General features: G+C 38.6%; 1 protein-coding gene across 2 annotated transcripts; it reads left to right on the top strand.

Annotated features, from left to right (window-relative positions):
• The first annotated feature begins 1,496 nt into the window (after positions 1 to 1,496).
• Positions 1,497 to 14,386, top strand: erlin1 (ER lipid raft associated 1). Of its 2 annotated transcripts, none has more exons than XM_061910281.1 (12): positions 1,497 to 1,653; positions 4,468 to 4,596; positions 4,775 to 4,856; positions 5,062 to 5,108; positions 8,173 to 8,234; positions 8,349 to 8,474; positions 8,566 to 8,639; positions 9,685 to 9,743; positions 9,863 to 9,954; positions 10,058 to 10,147; positions 10,224 to 10,303; positions 12,800 to 14,386. In XM_061910281.1, the coding sequence occupies exons 2-12, from the start codon at positions 4,484 to 4,486 to the stop codon at positions 12,929 to 12,931; spliced, it is 957 nt and encodes a 318-aa protein (XP_061766265.1). In that variant the 5' UTR covers positions 1,497 to 1,653; positions 4,468 to 4,483; the 3' UTR covers positions 12,932 to 14,386. The 2 variants fall into 2 exon arrangements, with proteins under 2 accessions (XP_061766265.1, XP_061766266.1); XM_061910282.1 differs by having other exon boundaries at positions 1,641 to 1,767.
• Positions 14,387 to 14,711: the final 325 nt, after the last annotated feature.

Here is a 14,711-nt window from a genome sequence, read left to right as displayed (position 1 = left end):
ACTGAAGGCATCAAAACTATTTGGCCTGTACTGTATATGTATGTGCAGTATGTATGTATGTATGTGTGTGTATATATATATATATATATATATATATGCAATACGTTTTTTCATAACATGGTCACTACTGCCTACTTTGTCTTGTTATATTCTTATTTTACTGTTTTATTGTTATTCCCATTGTTTTTATTCTTTTTGTAATATTTCTCTATTTTGTTTCCTTTTAAACCCCCATTATTTACTTTTTACTTTTTTCTTTAAATTGATCTCAACTCTGTACACTGCTGCTGGAATTTTAATTTTCCTGAAGGAACTCTCCTGAAGGAATCAATAAAGTACTATCTATCTATCTATCTATCTATCTATCTATCTATCTATCTATCTATCTATCTATATACATATATATATATATATATATATATATATTTAATTATTTATTTATTTATATGTATGTATGTGTATATATGTGTGTATATATATATATATTTATATGTATGTATGCATGTATGTATGTGTGTATATATATATATATTTATATGTATGTATGCATGTATGTATGTATTATATATATACATATGTATATGTATGTATGCATGTATGTATGTGTGTATATATATATATATATATTTATATGTATGTATGCATGTATGTATGTATTATATATATACATATGTATGTATGTATACATATGTATGTATAAAGTATATACGTATACATTTGCAAATTATATATACATATATATATATTTATTTATATATATTTATATTTATTTATTTATTTCTATTCCCGGACAGACATAAAGATGTAAATGTTCCAGAATTGCAAAACGGAACAGTAAGATGCTGGAAAGAAAGAGTCTCAATTAAGTTGTAATGTGACATCACCATGATGACCCTTGGCCTTCGTGTGATGCGTTGTAGAGCCATATGGCCGTGGGAACAGAGTAGAAGATGTTTGACTCTAGAGCATTTGTAATACGATGTACATAATTTAAACAATATTATTTAGATTTCGGCATTAAATGCCGGAGCTGTTTTGCAATGTTTATCTGTACGTTGGAATTGTCAAATCAGGTTGTGCAAAATATTCCGACGGCCCCTGAACGCAGCACACGTAGCAAGGTACATTAAAAAAGCTTGTAAATCCTGTGGGTGGCGGCCAGTGCGGAGCGATGGGCAGTTTCAAGTTTGGCTCTTTATAAAGAACATAACCTTTTGATTCGGCTCACTATAACGATCGCTTTGACGGCTCTTTACTTTTTTTTGTTGCTTAGGTTACTACGTTACAAATAATATTACAGTACACGCACATAACTCTGGATTGTTTAGCTGTTTACATAACGTGGCTATATTAGATCCAGCTAGACTAGACAGAGCACTACAATTACAGTGTGATCAAAGAATGACAGCACGACATTCTTAAGCATGAACGACATTCACAATAACTTCGAACATGTAACTTGAGCGACTTTTTCTAATGACTGACGACGCTACACATTGAGCAATCCCTTGCAGCTTGAGCGCGCTGATCGTACGCTTCAAAGACCCGTTTAAAAGTATCGCTTCGTTCTCGAACGACCCATCACTACACCAGTGGACACGGGGGATGTGCCGTTAAGTGAATACAAGTAGCGCTCGACTGTCGGAGATAGAGGTAATTTTCCTGGTCTTTTTTTCAACTTGACATTCATTCGTCAGTTTTCCCCGTGTTCACGCACACAAGGGCAGCCTCTTTGGACCGCTTGTTGGACGCTAACTGGCCATTGAGGTAGCGCGGATAGCTAAAGCCGCCCCCGGTAGTGAACGTTAGCTAGCCGGCTAACTAGCTAGAATGCGGTCGGTCTGTCAGCATTAACTCCTAAAGTTTAGAGTTTGGGACGAATGAGAGTTTTTTATGTGATAATGTCATAAGTATTTAGTTGTTGCTTGGTAGAATGTATTTGTTAATGTGATTTTTTTTAAATAATTGACACATTTTACTCTTACGATTGAGCAATATTTCCCTTGTGTAGTGCACTGTTTTCCAACCACTGTGCCGCGGCACAATAGTGTGCCGTGAGATACAGTCTGGTGTGCCGTGGGGGATTATGTAATTTCACTTTATTGGGTTAAAATTATTTTTTGCAAACCAGTAATTATAAACTGCAAATGAATGATAAATGGGTTGTACTTGCACAGCGCTTTTCTACCTTCAAGGTATTCAAAGCGCTTTTACACTACTTCCACATTTACCCATTCACACACATTCACACACTGATGGAGGGAGCTGCCATGCGAGGCGCTAACCAGCACCCATCAGGAGCAAGGGTGAAGTCTCTTGCTCAGGACACAACGGAGGTGACAAGGTTGGTACTAGGTGGGAATTGAACCAGGGACCCTCGGGTTGTGCACAGCCACTCCTCCACTGCGCCACGTGCCGTTGTTGTTGAGTAGGGGTCCCAGACACGCGGGCCAATTGCGACCCGCAACAAGCTATTTTGCGGCGCCCACCTTAAAATGAATGGCGCTTGACAGCGTTGTGTTATTTGGGTCCAAAATGGCTCTTTCAACATTCTAGGTTGCCTACCCCTGCGTTAGTGGGAAAGCGGCAAATGAGTGCAAGCGACCGACGAGGGTTTTCTTACGTGCCTGGCTGCAGTCACGCCGTGACACCTGTCCGTCAGTAATAACAGTCCCCGATAACCTGGACCAATTCAAACCGTTATTTGTTTTTTTCTTATTGTTCAATTTGCATTGCCTCACATGATGAACACTACTTATATTTCTATATGACGCCGGATAACACTCCGGGAGCCGTTACTTTTTTGCGTTCGCTATCCTGGTACTTTCCCGGCCGGCTATTATCCGCCGACCGCCATGTTGCTGTAGGGAGGAAAAGCGGAACGAAACACATTGCGGAAATAACATTATTCTCTGTGCGTCGGCTAAATACATATATATCTTCCACAACCCCAAACATGTGTTTTTCAAACCCTGCAGTGAAGAGTTAGTGATGTTCAAAGACAATTCCAGGAAAACTGGGATATGCACAGAGAAAGTTGCGGTACACAATGAATACAATTTGAAATGTTATTATACAACTAGACATGCTGAGGAGTATGCACATTTTTTTTTTAAGAAACTCTTTTCTTGCGGCCCAGCCTCACTCAGACTCTGCGTCCAGTGGCCCCCAGGTACATTGAGTTTGAGACCCTTGTTGTTGAGTGTCTGCACTGTCCGCGGCTCGGCAGAGTAACCATGTAATACTCTTCCATATCAGTAGGTGGCAGCAGGTAGCTAATTGCTTGGTAGAAGTCGGGAACATGGTTTGTCGTGATTACAATATGCGGGAGGCAGTGTGCAGGTAAAAAGTTGAGTTTGAGTTCATTTCGAACATGCAAGCATACAACATGATACATCACAATTTCCAGTTTCTCTTTTCAACATGTTCGAAAAGGAGTAGGAAGAAGCAGAGCTTATTTAATCCTACGCCTTTTCTTATATATACTGTAGCAGTTGCTAAAACTTTTATTCACTTCCTGTTCTCAATGTATTCACAATATACTCCATAAGTAATCACAATAAAAATGAATGATTTAAAGGTATCTATAACTTAAACCAAAAATAAACAAAAGGCGAGTGCCGCTACGAAAAGGCATTGAAGCTTAGGGATGGTTATGCGAAACAAAACTAAAACTGAACTGGCTACAAAATAAACAAACACAGAATGCTGGACAACAGCAAAGACTTGCAGCGTGTGGAGCAGATTGCGTCCACAAATTACATCCGTACATGACATGACAATTAATAACGTCCCCACAAAGAAGGATAACAACTGAAATATTCTTGATTGGTAAAACAGAGCAGGTGCGGGGAATAACATTCAAAAAAGACATGAAACTGCTACAGGAAAATACCAAAAAAAACAGAAAAAGCCACCAAATTAGGAGCACAAGACAAAATAAGTCGACTTATTTTGAGTATTTTGGTCTTTTCCTATGTGTAGTGTTTTGGTTCTTGTCTTGTGCTCCTATTTTGGTGGCTTTTTCTCTTTTTTTTGGTATTTTCCTGTAGCAGTTTCATGTCTTTTTTGAATGTTATTCCCCGCATGTGACAGGTGGTGGCAGTACACCTCCTTTGAGACAAGAGCTACAGTGATGCATGCTTGGTTATGGTTTGAATTCATATCTAACAATTGCGACTTTTTATTGTCGAAATCGGCTACTGAGTTTAATTTTTTTTATGTTTTCTGCTGGTGGTGTGCCTTTTGGATTTTTTCAAAGAAAAAAATGTGCCCTGGCTCAGAAAAGGTTGAAAAACACTGGTTTGGTGTATACTGTACGTGTTGCAATGCACATCCAATTAAACAGCTTTTATTTTCATTGTTTTTAATTGACAGGCAATAGAAAAGCTTCACAGCATTTGGTGGTTCAATAAAAAATAATTTCACGATGTTAATTTTGTGGTGGGTATGTGTGTGTGCCTGCAGGGGTGAGCCAGTGAGAATGGCGATACCGCAGGTAGGGGCTGTGTTTGCAGCCATAGCAGGAGTAATGGCCATCCTGTTACACTCATCCATTCATAAAATAGAGGAAGGACACCTTGCCGTTTACTACAGGTAAATGCTCACCTTGACATGCAGTTTATGTTGACTCACATTCTGCAGCCAAAGTTGCCAGTTTACTTTCTGGGCTCCAAGCCATCTTTCTTTATCCAACCCTCCTGATGTGTAATCAGCGGATCATCAGATGTTAGGAAATATTTTCATAACTTTTTTTTTGTTTTTGTCTTTTCAGGGGTGGGGCTTTGTTGACAGGCCCTAATGGTCCTGGATATCATATTATGCTGCCTTTCATCACAACCTTCAGATCAGTGCAGGTAATCTCCACTAGCACTCTGCCTTCTCGGCCTTTTGACACAAACATGAGGAAGTAAGAGTCGACTTGTTTCAACACACACAAAACAACAGGAACCTCACCTAATCACCATTTGTCCATATTTAGCTGTAATAGACTGAGTTTACATGTTGGAGTCTGTCAAGGTCTTGTTTTGTAAAAAATGCTGACGTTTTTTTGTGTTTCAGACTACACTCCAGACCGATGAGATCAAGAATGTACCTTGTGGAACAAGGTACTAGAATATAATTAGCTGTAATGTCAAATATTGCCTTTACAAAGGAGTAGGGCTCGGCGATATGGAGGGATAAGTATATCTCGTTATATGTTTAGTTAAACTCGATATTTAATATATATCTCGATATATTTTCTGGTGAAAGTATACATGTAAAGATATTCATTTTTGAGTAAGATTCACTGAATTATGAAGTGAATGACAACTGTACTGTAAACAGTCAGTTATTCAAGATGGGTATTAACAGCACAGAAAATAAACTGTTTAAGTAGTACAGCGTTACATTATATAAATGGAAAAATATTCTTTCTATATAAAATAAATAACATAGCTGTGCATCCATCCATTCATCCATTTTGTACCGCTTATTCCCTTTGGGATCGCGGGGGGCGCTCGTGCCAATCTCAGCTACAATCGGGCGGAAAGCGGGGTACACCCTGGACAAGTCCCCACCTCATCACAGCGCCAACACAGATAGACAGACAACATTCACACACTACGGCCAATTTAGTGTTGCCAATCAACCTATCCCCTGGTGCATGTCTTTGGAAGTGGGAGGAAGCCGGAGTACCCGGAAGGAACCCACGTAGTCACGGGGAAATAACACAAAATGTATCAAACTCAGATAAAAAATGATTTTGCAAGCAGGCACTTTTTAATTCCCAGTCGATTATGTAATGGACTGTCACACACATACTGTTCTGGTCAGTGACAAGTAAGTAAGTGACTTGACTTAATTGTGCGACTGTGATCTTCCTCACTTCGGCATACATTTTTGGCAACATTTCTCACGCGAAATATGCCCGGCTTGGCAACTCGAGAACACTTTTGATTTGGGCTGGTATGGTAAACACCTCAAATTTAATGTTTTATTCTGACCCATACCTTTGGCCAAATAGACGCAATGCGGGTTTCCTGGACGTCATACATTCCTAAAAGAAAAATCTGAAGAAGTGAATCCCCCTGCCATCTTCAGTTTTTTTTAATATATAAATCGCCCACTTGAATATTCCTTATTTATTTCCTTCGACTCTGTCGTCGTCCTTTGGGATCTCTTGTGATTTCCCTTCCTGGTTCGATGACCCGCCCTATCTTGCCTCTGATTGGCCTAATGTTTTGGGATAATCTCAAACAATCATGATTCATCAAAGTAAACAACCATGGATGTTCTTATACGTGCAAGCACGTCTTGGAAGGAGGAATTGAACCTGCCACCAATGTTAAAAAGGGGGCAGATAAATATAAGAATATTATTCTTCCATCTGCTCCTTTCTGATCATGGAAATCTATAAGAAACAAAAAAAAAACAAAAGTGTCAATTGTACATGGCTTGCATATATGCATTTTCATGAAAGGAATAAAAATAAATGATGATGAATATTGACCTGCCCATGGTTGCCGAAACAATGGCTGCTTCTTTTAATGTTGTGTGGGAATTTGGACATCCACTTGCTGGTACATTGACATTATTCTCATAATTCAGCACCTCTTTTGTCTCAATTATTTTTTTTATTGTTGCCATAAAGGGGTCTTATTATCATTTTTTTTCTACATTTAAAACTCGTCATTGTGGTCTAAATAACATGTAATGGTGGTTCTTTGGTGAAAATGGTGAATATTAAGTTTTACAGACCATTTTCCATCTGTTTTCTGACCGTCTCTTCAGCATGCGCTCTTTTTGGACGGACTTATTTATGTGCCTCCACTTTGACTGCATCTTCTCCCGCCATCTTTGTTGTAGTTTTTAGCACGTCCATAATAAGTCTACTGACAGATTTAGTTCAAGCGCTACTTGAATACACTACTTAGTATTAGAAATGGCAACAGCGGAGGATGCATGTGCATGTACGAGACAGTCTGTCCCACATCAAGAGCATAGCAAAAAAAGAAGGTGCTTATTGACTACAAAAGCGGACTACTATGACAGACTTGAGTAAAGCCCTTTAAGTAAATGTATTCCATATATCAATAATCTGCTGATGTCACACTTGGGAAAAACGTCCTGAGAAAGGCAAATTCCAAACAGTTCGTTTCACGGTAGTTTAAAGAAAGGCAAGGTTGTTTTATAAATATATTCGCAATGCCTCCATGGTTTGATTTCACATTTTTGGCACTTATGAAGAGCCCAAATACACAACAGTATGTACCAAATGGCAAGAGAAGTTGTATTTGCACTAAAGGTCCCCTTTTTAATGATTTGTCTTTTCTGACTTATAAATGTTACAATGTTGGATACTCGTGTTTAACAATGCCAAATCATTAGGATCAAGCATTCAGGAGTGAGTTTGCACACAATTTTGGATGCATTTGTCGGTGGTGGTTTGCTGTTGGGTTACGTTGCAACATCACAGTGAGGTGTACATACTTTTTAGGTAAAGTTATCAGCCAGGTAGGGCGGCGCTCTGTATGATGTCATTTGAATGTGAGAAAACGCAAGATAAAGATAGGATAAATTATTATTTTAATTTAATCTTGGCATGTGCATAATACCGACGTACAATATGTCGTGACATAAGGGTGCTTTGAGCATAAATGCTGCTTTTAGGAGCATTTGTCTTTTTTTTTTTTTTTTATGTAGCGCTGTAGCGATCAAAAAGTGTGCAGGTATACCTGATGTTGATATGGGTTGAATCTATATGATGTTTATGAAGTTGATTTTAGATCGTGCTTTGAAAAACAATAGCGGTGACGTTCATCTTTAAGATGTATAAGCTTTAAAAGATAAATTATGATACTTTTGAACAGGTTGTAGTCTGCTTTTATTTGCAATCTGGGAACGCTTCTACAAACTTCTTGCAGACATATGCAGAAAGTGAAGCGGTAGGAAATGGATGGATGGGTTATAAAAGGGACTGTGAAGCAAAATGTACCAAGTGTACACAGAAGCAAATCCAATAAATATCCAGACCACAGGGTGTTTTAAATGTAGATTAAATCATTCTATGTCCCCTTTGATACTCCTTTTTAGTAAAACAAAATAAATATACAATAGTTTTTCTAATATAACTTTTAATGTGTACCAAGAAAAAAAACTAATTTGTCAATTGTTTTGTCTCCTTAATAGTGGTGGGGTGATGATCTACTTTGACCGGATTGAGGTTGTCAACATGCTTGTCACCTCAGCAGGTACATGTTAAAACGATTTGCAACATTTCCTTTGTTTTGCAATTTGCATTAAACTGTTGTGTCAACTGTCTGTCACAATTGTCTTATTACTTCTCCTGTTGATGTTTTTTGTAGTGTTGGATATTGTGAGGAACTACACAGCCGACTACGACAAAACTCTAATTTTCAACAAGATTCACCACGAACTTAACCAGTTTTGCAGCGTGCACACCCTCCAGGAGGTCTACATAGAGTTGTTTGGTTAGTCTGATGCAACGGAACTAACTGGTGCAGTGTGGAGGATCAAGTGAAGTAGAATAATTAAGATGAAGTGTTTATATTTGTTGTGCAGATATTATTGATGAGAACCTGAAGACTGCACTGCAGAAAGATCTGAATGCCATGGCCCCTGGACTTACCATACAGGTAATTTTTTAGTACAAATATCACTTGACTTGGGTGGTTTACTCTCACAGTTGCAACCATACTTTTAAAATATCAACTACTTTTTGTTGAAGTTTATGGTAGTGGGATTACACAAAAATACCAAGTGGAGTATAATGACCTAAATTTTGTAGCAAATCACTAAAAGGTATTTTATAAAGACTGCCTGTATAAAAAAACAAAACAGTTCACATGACTTCTGTCTGCCTTTGCCTTTTCATACAATTCCTAGAAAAAAGGGATATTGTCCACTGTGCACTTTCAGATGGCGACAAACTATTAGATTCTGTTGTCTGGTGTGACATTTACAGTACTTTTCAGTGACAATTGCTTTCAACACAACACTAATGTTGGATGGTGAACGTAACACACTGCGGAATACTCTTTCACACAGGTGTTATCCCACTTCTGATGCTATCCCAGAATGTAAAAAACTGCCAAGCTTAAAGAAAAAATAAGCATTTATTACAGACAAAGTAACTAGATTCCTGTCTTTGCATCTGTACCCAATCTTCATCAAAATGAAATGGTCTCTAAACTGCACAACGGCCATTTGACATTGGATCAGTTTGATCTTTTTTTGCAAATATTTAAGTTTGTTCAGGGTTATGCATGATCTGAGACTAGCTAATGTATAGTGATTGTGCCTCATACTGTTCTTGAATGCTCAACGCACCGATCATTAAATAACTGCTTTAAATCGCTATGACAGTGATTTTCAAACTGTGGTACGCAGGCTCTATCTTATGGGACACCAAAGAATCATTTGAATAAAGTACAGTATTTAATTTTCCTTTACTGTTTAAACTGTGTGCAGTGTTACATTGGCCAAGAATATCAACTATTTGTTAAATAAAACCTCTGTCTTGTTTTTTAATGAATACTTAGGCCTACTGTGCTACTGTATTTTAATGTTTGTCATTATGCTGGTACCTGGAGAGCCAGGTTTTTTCTGAGGTGGAACTTGGTGACAAAAGTTTCAGAACCACTGAGCTATGAAATTGGAGTAAGATGTGTTTTCATCCAGGCTGTCCGTGTTACCAAGCCAAAGATCCCAGAGTCTATCAGGCGGAACTTTGAACTTATGTGAGTTTGACTTGATGTTGCTGTGAACGTCATTTCTTTCCTATAACTAACTTGATTTTAAGGGGAGTCCAACAGCAGGAAGACTAATATTTGTGGGAACCTTGTTTTTGTTTGTACAGGGAAGCCGAGAAGACCCGTCTGTTAATTACCGTTCAGACTCAAAAGGTGGTCGAAAAAGAGGCAGAGACTGAGAGGAAGAAGGCCATTATTGGTAAATGTGGTTTACTATAGCCCAGTTAACTTGTTTCTATTCCTCCAGTCTTCTCACCTCCAATTCTACCTGCTGCTTGAACTTCATATTTGTGTATGTGCAGAGGCTCAAAAGCTGGCTCAGGTTGCGGAGATCCATTTCAAGCAGAAAGTGATGGAGAAGGAGACTGAGAAGAAGATCTCCGAAATAGAGGGTCAGTCTTCACTTGTCTCCTTGTCATCTGTGAGACCGGTCATTTACAGCTTGTTATTCGTTTGTGCCTCATTCAGACGCTGCCTTCCTTGCAAGGGAGAAGGCAAAGGCAGATGCAGAGTTTTACACTGCTGCCAAATCAGCTGAAGCTAACCAGGTAAAATATGTTGACACATTTATAAACATGGCAGAGTAAGTCATGAAATGTGTGTTTGGTAGATTGTCTTCGGTGTAACAATACCTACAGTAGTATTGTCAACACTTCACAAGGCTGCCAACATTACCCTTGAAGTACCAGTAGAATGGAAAAACAAGTTGTCTTTATGTGCTGAATTGTGTTTCATTGTATTCATTAAACCATATCCAATTGTATTTACAATCCGCAAAGTATGAGAAAATACCGTCTTAACATAACAAAATGCCACAAATTCAGTCAGGCATTTTGAATATTGTGCTTCGAACGTCTTCGATAATTTCGGGGATTGAACTCACTGAAGTTACACTTCTGCACTCTGACCATACTATCAGATTAGTCATACTGAAACAATTTGAGAGAGATGTGCTGTCTCATTCACAAACCTTATATAAAACATGAACACATATATATTTCTTTATGTTAATACATTCTAAGTAAAAAAATAAATGAATACATACGTCTAACAATGTAGTCAGTGGGGGCTCTCTATTCTGCCCACAAAAACCTCTAAATAACCACCCAAAACCTCCCAACAGTACTCAATACATATCGTGACCTGAATATTAACCAAATTGTAGCGATGTTGTTATGAGTGCTAACGCAGACAAACTATTTCTTAGCGGCCGCTTGATAACATACAGCTCAGTAGCCCTCTGCTGCTTTACTGTGCGGTGCCTTTTTCTAGATTATAAATAATGCCTTTCACCTGGATATCAGGAGGATTTAGCCATGAATCTAGAAGTTGTCATCTGTGACATTCAATTATTACCCGGAGATGGAGACAAACACACAACCTAAGACGTGTCTGCGAGGAGACTTTTCCTTGTTAACCCTTCGTGTGCATCATGATTAATTCTTCATATAACAGGAAGTTAGGCTTCCTATCAGTCGTCATCGAAGAACGCGCAGACATTGTACAGTAAGCTATCGTTTTATTATGTTTGTAATTTGTAATTCTTGTTAAGCACTTAGCAATGACGCTATCGTGCTTCACTAAAGCTGGATCCATTTAGCAGCGCTTCTAAAACTTGCAGCCCGTCCTCCTTTATAGTCAGGATCTACAATACAAGTTTATGGATCTTACTGTTTTCCAAAATAATCAGTGTTGGCTCTCACAAAGTCTGCATAATTTGCATTGTTGTTGTTGTTGTTGATAGTGAAAGGATCTGTGGTTCCGACCTCTACGTCACGCGATGACGTGTCTGGCTAGCTCATCTCTCAAAATGTCTCGTGAATCTCTGAGATTTATGCTATTTTGACCATATTTATTTAGTCGCAAACTTTGGAAGTCTTTGTGTATCACACATGAGATATATTTCACAATGGCTTTAGTATAGAGGCAACTTGCTTTTCCACTTTACTGATACTTTAAAGGGTTGCATGTTTTATTTGAATTAAGCTTGATTTTTGAGTGGACAACCTATTCCCGGCAAAAGACAAAACTCAGTTGAAAAGTGTCGCTAGTAGAGATGTCCGATATTATCGGCCGATTAATGCTTTAAAAGATAATGTCGGAAATTATTGGTTTCAAAATTATCTATCTGTTTCAAAAAGTAAAATGTATGACTTTTTAAAAGACCGCTGTGTACACAAACGTAGGGAGAAGTACAGAGTGCCAATAAACCTTAAAGGCACTACCTTTGCATGCTGGCCAGTCACATAATACCTGCGGTTTTTCACACACACAAGTGAATGCATGCATACTTGGTCAACAGCCATACAGGTCACACTGAGGGTGGCTGGATAAACAACTTTAACACTGTTACAAATATGCGCCACACTGTGAACCCACACCACACAAGAATGACAAACACATTTCGGGAGAACATCTGCACCGTAACACAACATAAACACAACAGAACAAATACCCAGAACCCTTTGCAGTACTAACTCTTCCGGGATGCTACAACATACACCCCCCCGCTACCCCCTACCCCAACCTCCCCATGCTCTCTCAGGGAGAGCATGTCCCAAATTCCAAGCTGCTTTTTTGAGGCATGTTAAAAAAAATAATGCACTTTGTGACTTCAATAATAAATATGGCAGTGCCATGCTGGCATTTTTTTCCATTGGCCTACTTATTTACTGTATTTTATTGAGTTGATTTATTTTGGAGAACCTTGTTACATTGTTTAATGCGTCCAGTGGGGCATCACATCAAAATTAGGCATAATAATGTGTTTATTCCACGACTGTATATATCGGTATCAGTTGATATCGGTTTTGGTAATGAAGAGTTGGACAATATCGGGATATTGGCAAAAAAGCCATTATCGGACATCTCTAGTCGCTAGTATCATTGCGCTAGAACTGCGCAGAGGAGAGTTGTAGTGATCGGGCCATCAAAGGTTTTTGAAGTGGTCAAAAAAGTCCCAGGAAAGAGTGGGATCCCTGATTGCGTTTTTCCTTAGCCATACAGTAGAAGTCAGCCTAACAATCGTGTGTGCTTCTCTGCAGCTGAAGTTAACCCCAGAGTACTTGGAGCTGATGAAGTTCCAGGCCATAGCAGCAAACAGTAAGATCTACTTTGGCCAAGACATCCCAAATATGTTTGTGGAGGGAAGCCTCCAAGCCGAAAACAAGCCATAGGAGGCGCACTTGCTAAAAGCTGCAAGTCAGACCCGCAGGTGTTCCTGTTTACAGTAGAACTGGAGCTGGCAGGTGAGCTTGAAGACTCAAGTCTTAAATTGCAAAGAGATTTACAATAATCTAAAAACAGAAGTGACATTTCGGAAGACAATTAAAGGGAATGTTTGTTTTTTTGGTTTGTGGATATTCGCTTGAATAAATGTCCAGTTGAGGCGGTAAGCTTTATTTTGTATTTAAAAAAATGAAATAAAATTACAAATTCATAGTGATTAAAAAAAAAAAGCTTCCACCTGCAAGGCGACAGCACAGCAAAGAAAATTTACATGCGCTTGCATCTGTTTAACTTTGCTTTTGAATTTGCGCTAACCACGTGGTATGCAAGCTGATTGTTGACATGGGAAGCTATTGAGTATCTGGACTGGAATGCAGCAAGTGACACTAATTACAAGCAGGAGGAGGATCTGTTTCTTTTACTTACACACACACTGCTGGTTGGTCTATTTTTGTTTGTGTTAAAATGCCTTGTAACTTGTTTTTGTTTGTACGTCAAACACGACACATTGCACTGTTCTCCTCCTGAACAATGATTACATTCTGCTGCTAAAACAAAGCAGACTTTTCTCCCCCAACCCTGAATTTTAAGTTGACTACTTTCCACTGGAAGAGGTTGTGACTTCCTGTCCTTGTTGGTCCGCTGCTTCGGGTTTTGAGCGTTTTACTTAGGCCTGATTCTGGTGATAAACGTAGTGCCTGCAATTAGCTGCCACCTTTTACGGCTTATTCACACGCGGTGGTTAACGGTTCATTCTCAGGAACTTTATCTGAAGAGATTGGTTGTCTTTAAAAAAAAAAAGTCAGCCAGGACTTTTGGCTTAATTTGCTTCCTGCTGTTTATACTGGATCGTAACGCCACCAGGACAGGTTTTCATTGTCAAAACTGGACATCCAATAGTTGTCCAGGTTGATATTTTTTGTGGGAAAAATTAAGTTACCAGTCATTGAAAAAACTGCACATACAGGCCTGCTAAGTTTCTCAGTTAACACAATTAATGCTTGTATCGTTTTACTATTTTTGCTAAGAACTTAACGTGCAAGCCAGGGCTACTATTACTTTTTTCTACAAATTTTTTTTTTTTTTAAATGAGTTCAGGTTTGTCACACTGTCCCGCCTTACGGTAGACTGGAGTTAAAAGAAAGTACTTGTGTAAAGAGACAGTTTTGATGTTTACGTGACCTCTGAATGGCCGCACTCTTCCTCTGCTGTTTGCTGGTGGCAGGTTCAATTAACGATGCAAATGAGGGGTTTAAATCACTCCAAATTGAGTTATTTTTATTTTGTGAAAAAAAAAAAAAAAAAAAAAAGTAATCTGTGAAATCTGAAATGTTCTTGTTTTAAGAGGTTTATATGCAAAATGTTTTGACAATGTTCTTAAATAAAGCCTATTTTGGTACCTATCCACATGTGTTGATTGAATTTAGGATTTTCTATTAAAACCCATCTTTTACACAAACTTAAAGGTCTATTGAAATGAGATTTTCTTATTCAAACGGGGATAGCAGGTCCATTCTATGTGTCATAGTTGATTATTTCGTGATATTGCCATATTTTTGCTGAAAGGATTTAGGAGAACATTGACGATAAAGTTCGCAACTTTTGGTCGCTAATAAAAAAGCCTTGCCTGTACCGGAAGTAGCAGACGATGACGTCACCGGTGTGAGGGCTCCTCACGTCCTCACATTGTTTTTAATGTGAGCCTCCAGCAGCAAGAGCTATTCTGTT

This window comes from Nerophis ophidion, linkage group LG09 (genome assembly GCF_033978795.1).
Source record: "Nerophis ophidion isolate RoL-2023_Sa linkage group LG09, RoL_Noph_v1.0, whole genome shotgun sequence".
NCBI classification, from domain to species: domain Eukaryota; kingdom Metazoa; phylum Chordata; class Actinopteri; order Syngnathiformes; family Syngnathidae; genus Nerophis; species Nerophis ophidion.
This window is presented reverse-complemented; position numbering and strand designations above follow the sequence as displayed.

Coding starts and splice junctions, on each gene's coding strand:
- erlin1 (XM_061910281.1), top strand. CDS start 4,484: ATGGCGATACCGCAGGTAGGGGCTGTGTTTGCAGCCATAGCAGGAGTA. Junction 4,857..5,061: donor CAACCTTCAGATCAGTGCAG/GTAATCTCCACT, acceptor TTTGTGTTTCAG/ACTACACTCCAGACCGATGA. Junction 8,235..8,348: donor CATGCTTGTCACCTCAGCAG/GTACATGTTAAA, acceptor TGTTTTTTGTAG/TGTTGGATATTGTGAGGAAC.